We start from the raw sequence: 14,853 nt of genomic DNA, 5'->3' as shown, positions 1-14,853 counted from the left end.
ATAACTCTTAATATGTTGGCTTACTGGTCCTTGAGCATCCTCAGCTAGGTATCTGCTCAGAATCTCTTAAAAGCAGAACTGTTTTGAACCTTTTTAAGGTTGGTAAAAGGTGGCTGAGCTAGGTATCACTGTTCACCTGACCCCATGACTGCTTCCCGACTAAGATGCATCCCTGCCATGCTTCATCAATTCAGTGAAGCCATCAGGCACAAAAGTACAGTAGGGCAATTGCTTTTTCCTCTGACACCTATTCATCAACGTCTGTCCACCACATCTCAGACCATGTCTTCTTCCAAACTACCTACTCCTTCCCCAAGGAGTACAAAAGAGAAACGGCCAACTTACACAGGCTTATGTAGAGTTCTTAGAATGTATTTTTGTTCACCTGAAAAATAAAACTTTTAAAAAATATACAGGACTTTTTGAGTACAGGTATATCTTAAATGGCTGAATTATAAATAATGTCTCTGGTCATGTTCACAGCTAGAGCTGGAGCTAATGTCCCAATTCCAGTGAAGGCTTTAGAGTCTGGAGGCCAGCAGCTGGACCTATGAGTGGTCTCTCTAGACTCTTTGATCCATCCCAAAGTGGATTAAACAGTCCAGAATGCAGGGATGGGGACAGGGGACTGGATTCCCAGATGTTCTCCGGCAAGTTCAAAGGATTCTTGGAATAAGAGATCAATTTACAAATTATTAAAATATAGGACTAAAAATTCACACAATAAATATAAATTACAGGCTATTATTGAAGTTATAAAGTGGCATTTTATGTTTCTTCCCCACCCCCAGACCCCCCACCGAAAATTTAAAAAGGCCTCAAAGGCTTCCTAATGACCAAAGTCACATCAGCTGCTCAGAAATCTCCTCCAGCCAAGACACCTTGGGGGTGCGACCAGCCTGCTCCCAGGCTATGACAGCTCAGTTGCTGTTATCTTGCCCACAACAGAACATGGCTTAAAGCAAGGCTTGTTGTCCTGTAAACTTGGATCAGAGCTAACTAGAGTGGAGGCCAAAAAACTGGAGAGACCAACTGTTTCAGGACTCAGGTGGATAAGTTTTTGTTTTTGTTTTTTAAAAAGTGCCTCATTTCCCAAAAAGGAAACACTAAGGGGTTTGATATCTTGTCACTACCCACACTCAATTGCCTAAAAGCAAGTGGCAGAAGGAAATGGAATCCAAATTGAGTATGTAGAATTCTTGCTGTCCCAGAACTATACAGATGTCATTTCTCTTGGTGTTTTTCATCTCCAAGTATAGGCTGCAAATAAGTAGGTTTATCAGGAGACGTAAAGACAAGCCAATGTAACCTTCCCACGGCTGGTCTATTAACCGGCTATCAAAGCACAATCCTGAGTTTGAAGCTCACTTTTTAGCCTTTCTGGTTCTATAATACAAGTCAAAAACCAGACAACGTGCTCAACGCTCTGGTTTCACAACAAATTTGGCCCTAATTGCAGGGCTACATTGTCACAGGCTCAGCAAAGAGGGAAGAAGGCAAGGGTGATTACTGGAACAAGACAAGATCTTGAGGAGCAGAAAATAAAATAAAAACACTTGTGAGCCACTCTACTTACAAAAGCTTGCTCTTCCTAAAAGAACTCTGTGAGGAGAAGGCCAAGGATTGAAGCACAGAGGCATTGCTCTTTCCCTTCCTTCTTCCCTGGCCCATATCCAGATACTTAGGGCCGCAACAGGAAGCCTCTTCCGTGGGGGCACTAGGGTGGGAAGAGGAGGGGATTAGTTCGTTCTCCACCCTCCCTAAACTGCTTCTACTTCTTCTAAGGTTTCCCCCTGTCCTCTCAAGTCTAAGAATGATTATACTCTTTTGGGCCATAAACCTATCTTTCTGAAATAGGAGAGGGTAAAGGGGAGAGAGTGGATGATGAAAAAAAAAACAGTGTTTGTGCCCTTCTGGTTAGCTGCACTTTGGGGGCCAGCAAATAGCCCTTGCGTGACCCCATCGGTCGGAAGCTAACCAGGGTTGTGGGAGGATACATATAGTTCTGTGTAATTATAGCTTCTAGTGCATATGTCAACAACTATATACAGGGATCTATAAATTAAATGCATCTGTGGCCACTGCAACTAGGTTGACGTACCTGAGCTCCACTACTTTTGGTGCCCTCCTCCTTGTGAGAGCTTCAGCTTATTAAAGAAGAGCCCCTACAGCTCCCTCCTTCCCCTGAGTCTTGGGGGAAAGCCCGAGTCACTCCTGCACGTAGGATACACAAGAGCTAGCGGCGAAAAAGGGTTCGGAGCTGGGATCTCCCCACCCCTCCCCCCATTCCCTTTATGGCTCAGAGCCCTGGCGCAGCACGGTCCTGGGAAGACCAAACCCCGAGCCCCCGGCGAATCGTGGTCCCTTGGCTTGAAGATCGGGATGCAGGCCCCTGGCTCCCCGGGCGAGGTGGCGATCGTTGCGGGGAGAGAGGGCGTTCACTCCCGTGGGGGTCACTCCCGCGGGCTCCCCGCCCCGTCCTGCTGCAAAGTCCTGCCTCCGGGCGTGGGGAGGGGAGAATGGTTCCCGGCCGCCCCTGGCGCGGAGGGGCTCAACGACTCCCGGGCGCCGCCGCCGCTTCCTCCTCGTCCTCCTCCGGTCCCCGCGGCCGCTCCAGCGGCCCGGCCGGGGGACTGTCTGCAGAGGGCTCCGGAGGCATGGGCCGCGCCGCCTGCAGCGGGGGCGCGTCGCGCGGTGCCTCGCGGCGGGACGACCCTGTGGCATTGGGCCCGGCCGCCGCCCCCGAAGTCCCGGACGGGCCGGTGGCGTTGGAGCCGCCGGGGGGCGGGCCGGCGGCTCCCCCCGAGGTCCCGGCGCCCACCGGCTGCCAGATGAGGCTGTAGTAGACGGCGAGCACGATGGCGGCCAGCGACACGGAGAGCACGTAGGCAAACACGGTGGCGAGCCGGACCCACTTCTTGTTGGTCTTGGCCGCCATCTTCGCCTTCTTGTCCCCGGTGTAGGTGGCCGGCTTGCCCCGCTCGGCCGGGGCCGCGTCGCGCTCCTTCATGGGGGGGCCCCGGCCTTTGCCCCGGTGCTCCACGGCCCTGGCTGGAGGGGGCCTGGCGGCCTGCGAGGACTGGACAAGGGGCGGCCCGGCGCCCCCGGCTCTCGGCAGCTCCGCGCTCCTCCGCCGCTCCTCACGCCGCTCGCCCGCAGCCCTCCACCGCGTCGCTGCAGCCGCCGCCGGGGCCTGGACCAGTCACTGCCGCCAGCGCCGCCGCCGCCGCCGGCCCGTCAGCTGCTTCCCTGCCGCCGCCACAGCCACAGCCGCCACAGCCGCCCGGCTCCGCGTCCCCATCCGCCGCCGCCGCCTGCTCGGCCGCCGGCCGCCCGGTCTCCAGTGGCCGCGCGGACGGCGCGCTCCGCTCCAGCCCGGCTCCCCCACCTCGCGCGCCGGCAACAGGGGGCGGGGGGAGCGCTGCTGGGGGCTGCCTCTTAAAAGGGCGACGCCGGGGTCCGGAAGTGCCGCGAGGGGAGGCGGGCTTGTGTTGGGCGCCGCAAGCCCCTCCGGGACGCCCCGTTAGGAGAGAGTTAAAGGAGGCTGGTTCTTAAAAGGGCAACGTCGCTGCAGCCCCGCGCGAACTGGCGCGGAGAAGATGGGAGCCCCGGGCGCTTCTTTAAAAGGGGAACGGCGCCGTTTGGGGCGGGGAGCGGAACTGGAAAGGGGGCGGGGAGGGGTGGTCAGAGCACGGAGCTGTCAACTCTCGCGCCTCTGTCCTTCGCTCCCCACTGTCCGAAGTGACAGGTGGAACAGCGATAACGGCTGCGGCCCCCAGGCCTCAGTATCCCCCCCAGAGTCGGGGTGATACCACTCTCATGCTCATGCTCTCGGCCGACGTCCCGCTCCACGTGCCCTCCGGGCGGGTTTCCTGAACTCTTTCACTCCTAGCGAACCTGGCCCACGTCCTGCACAGGCAGCTAAGCGTCCCCGAACACTCACTGTGGTCGCAGCTGGTCGCGCCCCTTCCCTGCTCCCCACCCCCCGGCCGGCGCTGGGCTTTGGAGCGGTGCTGAAATCTTCCCGATTTCCTCTCTTATTCTCTTAGAGCCCGGAGTCAGGCTGCGAGACCTTTCGAAGTTTCTGGGAACCACGTGCTGAGCGGGGCTCTCCAGACTCGCCTTAGTCCTGAAGTTGCAACAGGTTTCAGATCCCGCTTTTTGGGGTGCCCGATTCCCAGCTTTGGGCTTGATTTGGATTCAAGAGGCTGCACTGAACCCGTGGAGTGTGGCTCTCAGAGTTTTACTCCTCTCTGATCCCCTCTGGGCCTCAGAGTCTGGGCTGTTGTCCCCTTCTCGCCCCCCCCCCCCCCCAACGTGCCCGTTCTCTTGTGAGGTTTGTCCTCCCTACGGTCTGGTCGGTGCCAATGTCCCCTAGCCAAGCTTCGACTCTCAGTAGCCGCTTTCCCCTGTGCCTTCCCCGTCCTTCTGTCTTCCTCTCTTGCCTTCTGTTTCCTCCACTCTGGGTAAGGATTTCCAGAATTTCTGGTTCCCTCCTCCTTGAATTCTACTTCCTGTGTTCCTAGAGCTGGGTGAGCGGACTGCTTGGGTGTCTTAATGGGTATGTGAGACTGTGCCTGTGTGCTGGTGAGTGGGCAGAGGACTGTGGTGGTGGCGGGGGTCCTGTGGGTGACCTCCCCCTCCCCAGCATGTGTGAGCCTGACTCCTGGCTTCTGACTCTGTGGGGCAGGACCCTCTTTGCCCTACCCATTTTCCCTCCTCCCCAACAGGACCTACCTTTGCCTTCCCAACACCTGCCTCTTTATAAGGAAGCTCCTCCGTAGCACCGGTGCCCTGCTACCTCAGCTGTACAGAAGTCAAGTGGCTACCAGAACTAAGTGTGTTGATCAGCTGCTTAAACCACAGGCCTGTAACCCAGCCTCTCTCTCTCTCTCATTCCTGAGATCCAGGTGTGAGTCTGTCACTAGCAGTGGTCAACTGGATGCTATCTCCAGGAATAGCCTGCCTTTGTACTTTCTGAGAAATTTTAAGGACATCAACTATTTGGAATGTTTATTGCCTTTTGTGGGCTGATGGGGAAAAGACAACTGCTCCTTCCCTATACTGCTTCCAGGTTGGCCAGAGGCACCCCCCCCACCCCCCGCAGGGTAACCTGTTAAGTTAAAAATCTCTGAATTGTCTCTGGATGTTGTCCTCTCTTCCCTGCTTTCTGGTCTTTGTGGCAGAACTGATCAGATGAACTGTACTAAGGTGAATTATTTGGAAAGATTCAGGTAAGGCCAACCCAAAGCCTCCTTCCATCCTCTTTCTTGGATGCACTCTGCATTTCTTGTGTTGCAAAGTAAACTTTCTTCTTGCTTCGTTCCCAGTGGGCTAGGAAAATAGCCCGTCACTCTTTTCTATGCTAAGGAATACCTATACTCAAAGCCCTCATTCAGTTCCTCTCACCCTATTCTTCTCCAAACGAAACAGTGCCAGATTCTTTAAACTGTCATCAATAAGTCCTATTTATTATCCGGATTTACATAGTGTCTTTTACCCTAGGAACTCAAAATGCTTTCAGATATAATTGAGCCTGATCTCCCTGGTGCCTGAGTCATTAAGAAACCATTAGTGTATTCCTGTTGCAGGCAACCAAATGGCCCCCTAGTGGCCTGAAAGTGAATATGCTTCTCTAAGTGCCTCTCCCCGACCAAGGGTAAGCAGTCAGAGAAATCAAAGAATCAAGGCAGCTTGGAGACAGAATGGGCCCCAAGGTCATCTTTTGTGAATACTCCCATGGACCCTAGAGAATCCTCCACAACATCTCTATGGAGCCCTCTCCAGCGACAGCTAAAAGACTCTCCATGATGGTGTACCTATTGTCTGTTCCATAAGGCAGCCTTTTCAGCTTTGGAAAGGTCTGATCGGTTATAACAGTAGCAACATCCATGGCTTTAGTATGTGCTGGCACCATATTAAGCACTTAGGTTCCTCATCTCATTTGTCTCATACCAATCTATCAGGTAGTTACTATTTATCTCCGCTTTGGAGATGAAGAAACAGCCTCAAAAAAGTTAAGTAACTTGCCCAAGGTCACATAGCTAGATGGAATTCAAACCTGAGCCTTTCTGACTCTAAGGTCTTAGGTTCTCATCCCTGCACTACTCTGCCTCATAGGCAGAGCTTAAATTTGTCTCTGTAGTGAGGGTAACCTCAGATGGGGGCTGAGGCACTCTTTCTTCCAGCTGCCAGGAGTGTTGGCTACTGATGGCTCACAGCTTCCACTGTCTCTGGGAATTGCTCTCAGGTGCCAAAGGAAACTGCCTCTCTCTCTTGGCCTCCAAGACCAACACATAAGGGCAAAGCTGCAACAAAACCCAGCCAGGGATGTTCAGGAGCCTGATAGGAAAGGAAGAGGGCTACACCTGCAAAGGAGCTACAAAAGTAGCCAACTTGTACTGGCATGAGCCAGGAGAGGATGTACAGGCTGGATCTGTGGGGAGCCAAGTCTGAATGCTAAGTTTAAAAAAAAAAAAAAAAAGACAGTTTATTGATATGGGAGCACTCTCGGGTAAAATAGGATTTAAGACCCTGACATGGGTCCTGGGAGATAGGAAAAAGACAATGGCTGGCTAAGGGAAAAGAAAATGTCAGAACTGCCATAGCAGAAGATGGAGGAGGCGTTCAAAAAGCTCAAAGAAGTGAGCCTGCTGTAGTCGGTATTCTATGGAAGGCCAGAAACCTGCTTCAGTTCCACAGGAAGGCCCAGGGGATACTCTGGCTATCAAAGCAAAGAGGAACGCACTGGGAGAAGCTGTGTGGCTGTCCTCTGTAGGCCAGGGCTGACAGCAAGAGGCCGTTACAGAATTGGCTCTTTGATAGCGATGGGAACGATAGGACCACGCAATAGAAGCCAGAGGTTGGCACAACTACTGTGGTGAGCAGCAAAGAGGAGTGGCAGTGGAGGGTCCCGACAGTAGAGCTAGGCAGCTGATGAATAGAACATAGCATCCCTGGGCCAAGCTAGGTGGGCAGCCCGTAATGGTACCTGCACCAGTGGTTCTCAAGTGTTTTGGACAAAATATCACTTTACGGTCTTGAAAACTGGCATCTCCAAAGAGCTTTTGTTTATGCGGGCTGCATCTATTGACATTTGCCCTATTAGAAATAAGACTGAGAAATTCGTCAAGGATTTATCAACTCATTAAAAAGAGAATTAGCCCAGGGGTGCCTGGGTGGCTCAGTGGGTTAAGCTAAGCATACGACTTCAGCTCAGGTCATGATCTCACGGGTGAGTTCCAGCCCCGAAACGGGCTCTCTGCTGTCAGCACAGAGCCCGCTTTAGATCCTCTGTCGCTCTTTCTCTTTGCCCCTCCCTACTCTCTGTTTCTCAAAAATAAACATTAAAACAATAATTAGCCCATTATATGTTAACATCAATAGTATATTTATATGAAAAATAACTACATTGTATGAGAGAAAAAGTTAGTGAAAGAGTGGCTTTTTAAATATATTTTTGTAAATTCTTAAGTGTGGCTTTATAGAGGACAGCTGGATTCTCATATCTGCTTCGACTGGCAATATGTTGTTTTGGTTAAAATACATGAAGAAAATCTGGCCTGACCCAGATATGTAGTTAGGAAAGAGAGAAGCATTTTAATAGCCTTTTCACATAATTTGAGACTACACCAAAACTCAACAAGTAGTATTTTCTTAAATGGTAGTTGTAATTTAGAATATGAAACTATATCAATGAATTTTTTGTACTCGATCATATTAAAGTCTATTAATCTACCCTGCAGTATGAATGGCTCTGTTTCCCATGCATGGTTTTATAACATCCCACTTCAGTCATTTGGAAAATATTGCTTCATTGGATTGTATAGATCTTTCAAATATTGATACAATTCATTATACAATAGTAAAAATTATATTTGTTAATATCAGAAAAGGTTTAAGCGTTGGAATCTATCAACTCACGATAGTGTGTACAAATTTTCTAAAATTCTAATTTTTGCTGAAAACCTCAAATTTTATCATTAGTAAGTACTGTTGGTTGTTTTCCTCAAAGTGACAGGCTTACTTGGTTTGGATTTGAGAAAACATCTGCCAAATAACAAAGTCTAAGTAATCAGAGTTTATCTGTCAGTCATTCCTTCAAGTGAAAATGGTGTTCCATAAAGAAAATGGGTTAGTTCAGCTGGTGACTCAGTTGCACTGTGGTTCATAAGAGAGACACATTACTTCTTTTCTTTTTTCTCTTTTTTTAATGTTTATTTATTTTGAAAGAGGGAGAGAGTGCAAGAGGGGAAGGAGCAGAGAGAGAAGGGGAGGAGCAGAGAGAGAAGGAGAGAAAGAATCCCAAGCAGGCTGTGTGCTGTCAGCTCAGAGTCTGACACAGGGGCTTGATCTCACAAAGCGGATCACAACCTGAGTCGGACTTTAACGGACTGAACCACTCAGGTGCCCAAGAGACCCGTTACTTCTTTTTTTTTTTTTTTTAACGTTTATTTATTTTTGAGACAGAGAGAGACAGAGCATGAACAAGGGAGGGGCAGAGAGAGAGGGAGACACAGAATCTGAAACAGGCTCCAGGCTCTGAGCGGTCAGCACAGAGCCCGACGCGGGGCTCGAACTCACGGACCGCGAGATCGCGACCTGAGCTGAAGTTGGACGCTTAACCGACGGAGCCACCCAGGCGCCCCGAGACCTGTTACTTCTGTGTGCAGTACAGTACTTTACATTTAATCACAGACAATATTTATTTTTATTTTTAAATTATTAAAAAATTTTTTTAATGTTTACTTTTAAGAGAGAGAGAAAGAGAGAGACAGAGTGTGAGTTGGGGAGGGGCAGAAAGAGAGGGAGACACAGAATCTGAAGCAGGCTCTAGGCTCTGAGCTGGGCTCAGAGAGCCCAATGCAGGGCTCAAACTCACAAACTGTGAGACTATGACCTGAGCTGAAGTTAGATCCTTAACTACTGAGCCACTCAGGCATCCCTATTTTTAAAGTGATCTCTATACCCAACGCAGGGCTTGAACCCACAACCTAAAGATCTAGAGTTGCATGCTCCACTGACTGAGCCAGACGGTGCCCCAATGACAGAGAATATTTAAAAGACATGTATTTAAGGGTCATGATTTAATAAATTTCAGCAATTTTTATTGCTTCATTAAGGACATTCTTTTCTCTCTCTCTTTCTTCTATAGGATAGTCTTTTTTTTTCATTAAGGACATTCTTAAGTGAAATTGATTCTTTTTCCTTCCTTTTCCCCCTCCTTCCATCCTCTTTGTCTCCTTTGTTTCTTCTTTCTCTCTTTCATAATAAAAAAGAACAAACTGTTTCAAGAATAGTTTGCTTCCACTGCCTTGGTTTATTAAGGTGCCAGTTGATTTATTTACCATTGCTTTTACACCATCAGTGCAAATGTCTAGACAGTTAAAAAGGCAAATAACATCTTAGTATTATAATGCAAATATTTTGACCTTGTGAAGTCTCTGAAATGGTTTCAAGGACCTCCAAGGATCTGTAGACCACATACAAAATTGCTGAGCTGTACAATGAAAAGAAATCAAGAGTTAAAGGCCAGGAGATTGATGGCAGTTGCTCTAATAAAAAGTCACAATACCTCGTCCAGTTTCCAGACCTGATTCAATTTTCAGATCTAGAACCTGTTGACTGAAGGAGAGGTTAAGTCTCTAGGGGGAAGGCCTTTGTAATACTATGGCAGTAGAGCAATGATTTCACTAGTCCTTCCCCAAAGGGACCCATGGACATTTACTAGGGTAACTGTACAATGGGGAAAGTGAAATGGCCAAACATTTTAAGGTCATGCGGTGTCCGAATTATATTGATATCTGGGGACCTGGATCCTCACGGCTCCCTGGAAGAGTGGCCCTACATACAATTTTGTATAGGATCATGGGCTGTAGCAAATGGACTCGGTTAGTTGGTTAGAGGCCTAGAAAGAGCAACACTGGGAGATTGGAAACAATGTCCTGGGGAGAGGCATGTTGGTGTATCTATGAAAGTGAGCACAAAGTGTGAAGATCTATATATTGCATGTTAAGGCCCATCTGAGAGCATCTGCCACAGAGGAGACTTGGCTAGTTAACGTTTGCTAGCCTCTGTCATCAACCACTCAGGTTGGCGCAATGAGCACATGGATAAAGTGGCCATGTTGGCATAGATGGCATATTGTCTATAGTTGTAGTGGTGGACCCAACAAAATTGGCTCCCACTCACCAAGGCTGATCTAGTAATTGTTGCTGCCAAATGTTCAACCTGCCAGCAACTGATGGCCAACCAACAGCTTGGTAACAAGTTGACTATCCTTCTCTGGAAAGGTTGGTGATTAACCTTTACTTGAATCAGCATATTCTGAACATGGATTTCTCTTTCCTGTTTGAGGCCTCAACCAGCACCACTCCCTGAGGACTTAAAGAGTATTTGATTTACTGACGTGGAATCTCACATAACATTGTATCAGACCAAGAGTCCCACTTTGTGGCAAAAGAGTGGACATAGGATCGTGGAATCTTCTGAACCTACCACATACTTTGCCACCCACTGGCGAGTAGAGCTGATAGAGTAAAAGAGCAGCCTTTCGAAGGTGTAGCTGAAGGCCCATTTTAAAGATGGTGGGACACCATCCTCCAGAAGGAAGCATGCACCCTATTCAGTAACTATCATATGGTGCTATTTCCCAATGGCTATGATACAGAGGTCTAGAAAACAGGGGGTGAAAGTAGGAATAACCCACTTATCATCACTCCCAGTGCCCCTTTTGGGGGAAATTTGTGGTTCCTATTCCTACAGTTCCAGGCTCTCCAGGTTTAGAGAATCTGGTTCCCAGAGGCAGAACACTTCTACCAAGGGACAAATCAAGAATCCCATAAGCTTTAAGTGTGACTGCTTTCTGTCCTTCAAACAACTTGTGCCAAGAGACCAGTAGGTAACAAAAGGAGCCACATCATCACAGAGGGACCTGACCCTGGTCCTTTGGAGGAGATAGATTTGCTGCTACAGCGGGTCAGGGAAGAATATGTTTGGCACTGAGGTCATCCACTACGGTATCTCTTGGTACACACTTGCCCAATTTTGATAATAAGTGGACAAATTTACCAGCATGGTTTGAGAAGGACATGGTGACTAGGGGCTCATATTGCTTAGGAATGAGGATCTGAGTCATTTCACCAGGTAAGCCAACTGGACACATACAGGTACAAGCTGAAGGTAAAGAGAATCTAGAATGGGTAATGGTGGGGGAGTGGGGAACACTGAATATCACTTATGTCACCTAGGCAAGCTGCAGTAGTAGGGGCTATAGGTCATTCCACTTACCTTCTTGTAAGTTTCCCAGGGAAAGCAATCACCAGAATCCCAGAGGAGTTATTCCAGGTAGAGTGAGCTTAGCATGTGGAGCAAATAGGTCTGAGCTGTGCAAAGTAGGTGTTGCCATGGTTGCTATGATGCACTACCCAGATCCCACCTTTGGGACAGAGAAGCTTATCCCCAAGTTGCCAGAAGGGTTGGCTGGTAATGGCTGACAAATGAGTCTCTTCCTGGGCATTTCCTTAAGCCACCAAAAGAAGCCGCCTTGCCTGACTGCATGAGCCCTTCCTAGGGAAAATGTAGATGGCCAATGTAGGGGTTCAAAGGACGAGCTCTCTTGCCTCAGTTGGGGCCATCTCAACTTGCCTCTGAAGGGTTATCTCAACCCTAAAGCTCCCTGTTGGAGTGTCCCTTGTTGTGATTGCATCATTGATCAATTTCTCTCTCCCCGCCCCCATCAATCCCTAGTCCTTCATTTCTGCAGGTGTGCGGTGTTGCTTCTCGGAGCACCTCCCAATAAACTTCCTACAAGCAAATCTCTGTCTCATGGTGTTTCATGAGAAGCCTGACCTAAGACTATCACCTAAGATCTAACCTTTAGGACCTCAGAGAACAAGTCTGACCATTTGAAGGTGGACCTCATGGACGGCCTGTGTCTTCTGTGCTGCGGTTTTCTCTAACAGTCCTCACCGTGTGTTGTGTGCTTCCTACATCCTGGTTGCCCCTCACCAGTGTTCTCCAGCTTGTGTGTTTCCCCCACGATAAAGCAGCCTAAACTGGGTCCCTGAGTACATCAGCTGTGGTCTGACATGCATGCCAAGAAGGAGAATGGACTGAGTCTCTTTTGGTCCTCAAGCCATGGCTGCACACTGGAACCAAGGGCAAAACTCTTCAGAAATCCAAACTCCTCACCTTCCTTCCCTCCCTCATTCACCCACACCAGGTCCTGAATCAAAGGGTCTGGATGCAGCAAGTTTCACAATGTTCCTAGAGCTTCCCAGGCAATTCTGATTAATATCAAGATGGAGAATCACTGGGCTCAATACTTGACTTCAATTTAGCAGCCCAAGCGTCTGTCCGCTTAGTTAGCAGCTTTTCATTTGACTCCTATGGACTTGGCTGTGAGCGAAAACCCTCAGTTTTATTCACACATGCTTCCGCTAAGCCGCCACTTCCCCACCCTGTCCTTGTACAGTTGGTGCTTTGGAGCCAAGCCCGGATCTCTCAGTTAAGCCCTGTTCTTTTTACCTTGTGAGGCTGAGGCTGTTGCTTGAGCAGGCTAGGATGTTTTGGGATCCTGAGTGTAGCTCCCAACAGATTCCCTGTTTTCACTGGCTTTCTGCTATTCACAAAGGCCACGGTCTTGTTCACTGTGGCTTTACCCAGGCCCTGATAAAAAGGTGGACCAGCACAGGGACAAGGATGAGCCACCCATCAGCTCTGAGGGCATTCCTTGTGTACAGCGAACCATATGCCCACCCAGAGAAGGACATCATCTAGCTTACTTCCATCACACTTATAAAAACTGGTCCACTTCACAGATAGATAAACAGAGGCAGAGAATATAAATACTGTGCCCAAGAACATCCTGCTGGGGTAGGAGCCAATCTTTTCCTGCCGTCTACAGTGCTAGCCTCTAGGTTTGTCACCTCTCAGAGGAAAGGCAGGAGATAAAAGTGACGAGGTTGCCCTTTCTGGTTGTAAAGAGAAGATTTTTTAGAGTTGGAAGGAATCTTAGAAATAATCAAAAGTTTAACAGATCAGGGAGCTCCGGTAACTTGCCAAGATCTCACAGCAAACCTTTGCTCTGGTTGAGACTAAAATCTGGGTTTTTGAGGCTGGGCCCAGTGTTCACTCAGCTATACCTTCAGGTAACTTTGATCCAAAATGGTACTTCAAAGGGAAACACCCATGAGACTTATCATAAGTCCCAGATGGTTCTTTCTATGCTTCCAGAAGGGCTTGGCCTGGGAAGACAGGCAATGTCTTCCTCCTGGGCTTCTGCGGAGAACTCTTAACAAGCTCTCCTCTCCTCCCCAAGGGATCAGAACCTCAGCACCTGCCTCCCAGCCTTATTTGGGTCTCCACCCACATCTAGCTCTCAGCGTGCAGAGGGTGGAGCCATAGCCAGACATTCAGCTGGACTGACGGACAGCTCCTCACTCTCACACCTGCCTCATCGGCTGTGGAGGCTGTGGTGGTTAAAGGTGGCAGGAGGTTGGCATTTGCCCACGATTTGAGTCCTCATGCCCATGACTTCATGAGTTCAGGCTGCCTGCTTGAATAGCAGACAGCCCGCTTCAAGTCTATAACCAGGCGCACCCTTAACTCTGCCTGCCCTTTGAAGATGGGTCAGCCCCTGACCCACACAAACTGCTGAGAAAAAGAAAAAAGAGCAATCCAAAAAGCAAGTCAGTGAAGATACTTGTTTTGGAAAGAACAACATATATACTGCAGAGGAAGTGACGAGAAACTGTATTTCCCCTGCCAGTGTCTGCCAATAAATAATAATGATAACAATACTATCGAGCTCATGTGCAGGCACTATATTAAGTATTGGATATACATATTATTGAATCCTTACAACCACCTTTGGAGGTATTATGATCCTTGTTTTATAGGTGAGGAAATGGAGGCACAGGAAGGTTAAGTATCACAAGATAAACCAGCTGGTAAGTGGCTGGATTTATGGAGACTGAGTGTGGCTCCCTATAACAGACTGGGAAATAGGCCCCAGAGAATGCAACGACCAAGGCATCTTCATTCCCAGAGTAGCTAACCACTGGCCTAAAATGCACCATAGATCTCCAGGCTCTGGAACTTTGTTGCTTTATCCGGTAAGTCATGGCATCAGGTAAGAAACCAATCTCATCTGACTCTCTTGTTTGGCTATGACCTGAAGATCGGAGTTTAACTTCCACTACTAATCTTTGCTGATGAACAGGTTGGAGAACCACAGCACAAGGTCCCCACCCAAAAGTGCCAAGTGAGCGAGAGAATTCGACACCTGCCTGCCTCCTGGGTTCTAGGTACCAGCATCTCCTTGGGAGGCATTCTGTTGAGCGTAGTTTCTCACCGCCAAAGCTCACACATGCCAAACTCCCCAGGGAACGTGTCTCCGTGAATCACCATGACACAGACCCTCCAGTGACTTCCCTGAGAGTCGGCTTTCCCGGGATCCCCAGCCTTTCCCTAGGAGGCACATGCTTTCCAGTGCGCCCAGCAGGGGGCATCCTTGCCCTTCTACCTTCTGCCCTGGGGGTGAGATTGGCAGGCAGCGTGGGGTGCCTACTACTCAGCTCAGCCCAGGAGCCACATTTCCCAAACTGGTTATTCGTGTGACCTCCCTGATTTTCTCCATATCCCCTCTACCGTTACTTACACGGTATTTTTCTTTGTCAATTCACATTGCAGGAAACCTAAAAGTATTTTTAAAGGAAAAAAAAAGTCCTCTTTGATGAAGGTTTTCCTGGCTCTTCTTGCATTCTGAGGGCCGCTAGGTAGGATGACGGCAGAAGAGTACAGGCCCCACTGAAGCTACGATTGGGGGTCTCAAGAACTGGGTCCAGGCAC

The 14,853-nt window shown here is 49.0% G+C and overlaps 1 protein-coding gene across 1 annotated transcript; it reads right to left on the bottom strand.

The window, feature by feature from the left end:
• Positions 1–351: 351 nt before the first annotated feature.
• INAFM2 (InaF motif containing 2) lies at positions 352–4,741 on the bottom strand. Its single transcript, XM_040492279.1, has 2 exons — positions 1,577–4,741; positions 352–666 (listed from the first exon to the last, which is right to left on the bottom strand). Exon 1 carries the CDS (start codon positions 3,008–3,010, stop codon positions 2,552–2,554), a length of 459 nt encoding a protein of 152 aa, XP_040348213.1. The 5' UTR covers positions 3,011–4,741; the 3' UTR covers positions 352–666; positions 1,577–2,551.
• Between the last annotated feature and the right edge of the window lie 10,112 nt (positions 4,742–14,853).

The sequence above is a fragment of the Herpailurus yagouaroundi genome, unplaced genomic scaffold (genome assembly GCF_014898765.1).
Source record: "Herpailurus yagouaroundi ecotype Mexico unplaced genomic scaffold, PumYag 184, whole genome shotgun sequence".
In the NCBI taxonomy this organism is placed as follows: Eukaryota; Metazoa; Chordata; class Mammalia; order Carnivora; family Felidae; genus Herpailurus; species Herpailurus yagouaroundi.
The sequence above is the reverse complement of the archived record's forward strand: the minus strand, read 5'-3'. Positions and strand labels throughout refer to the sequence as shown.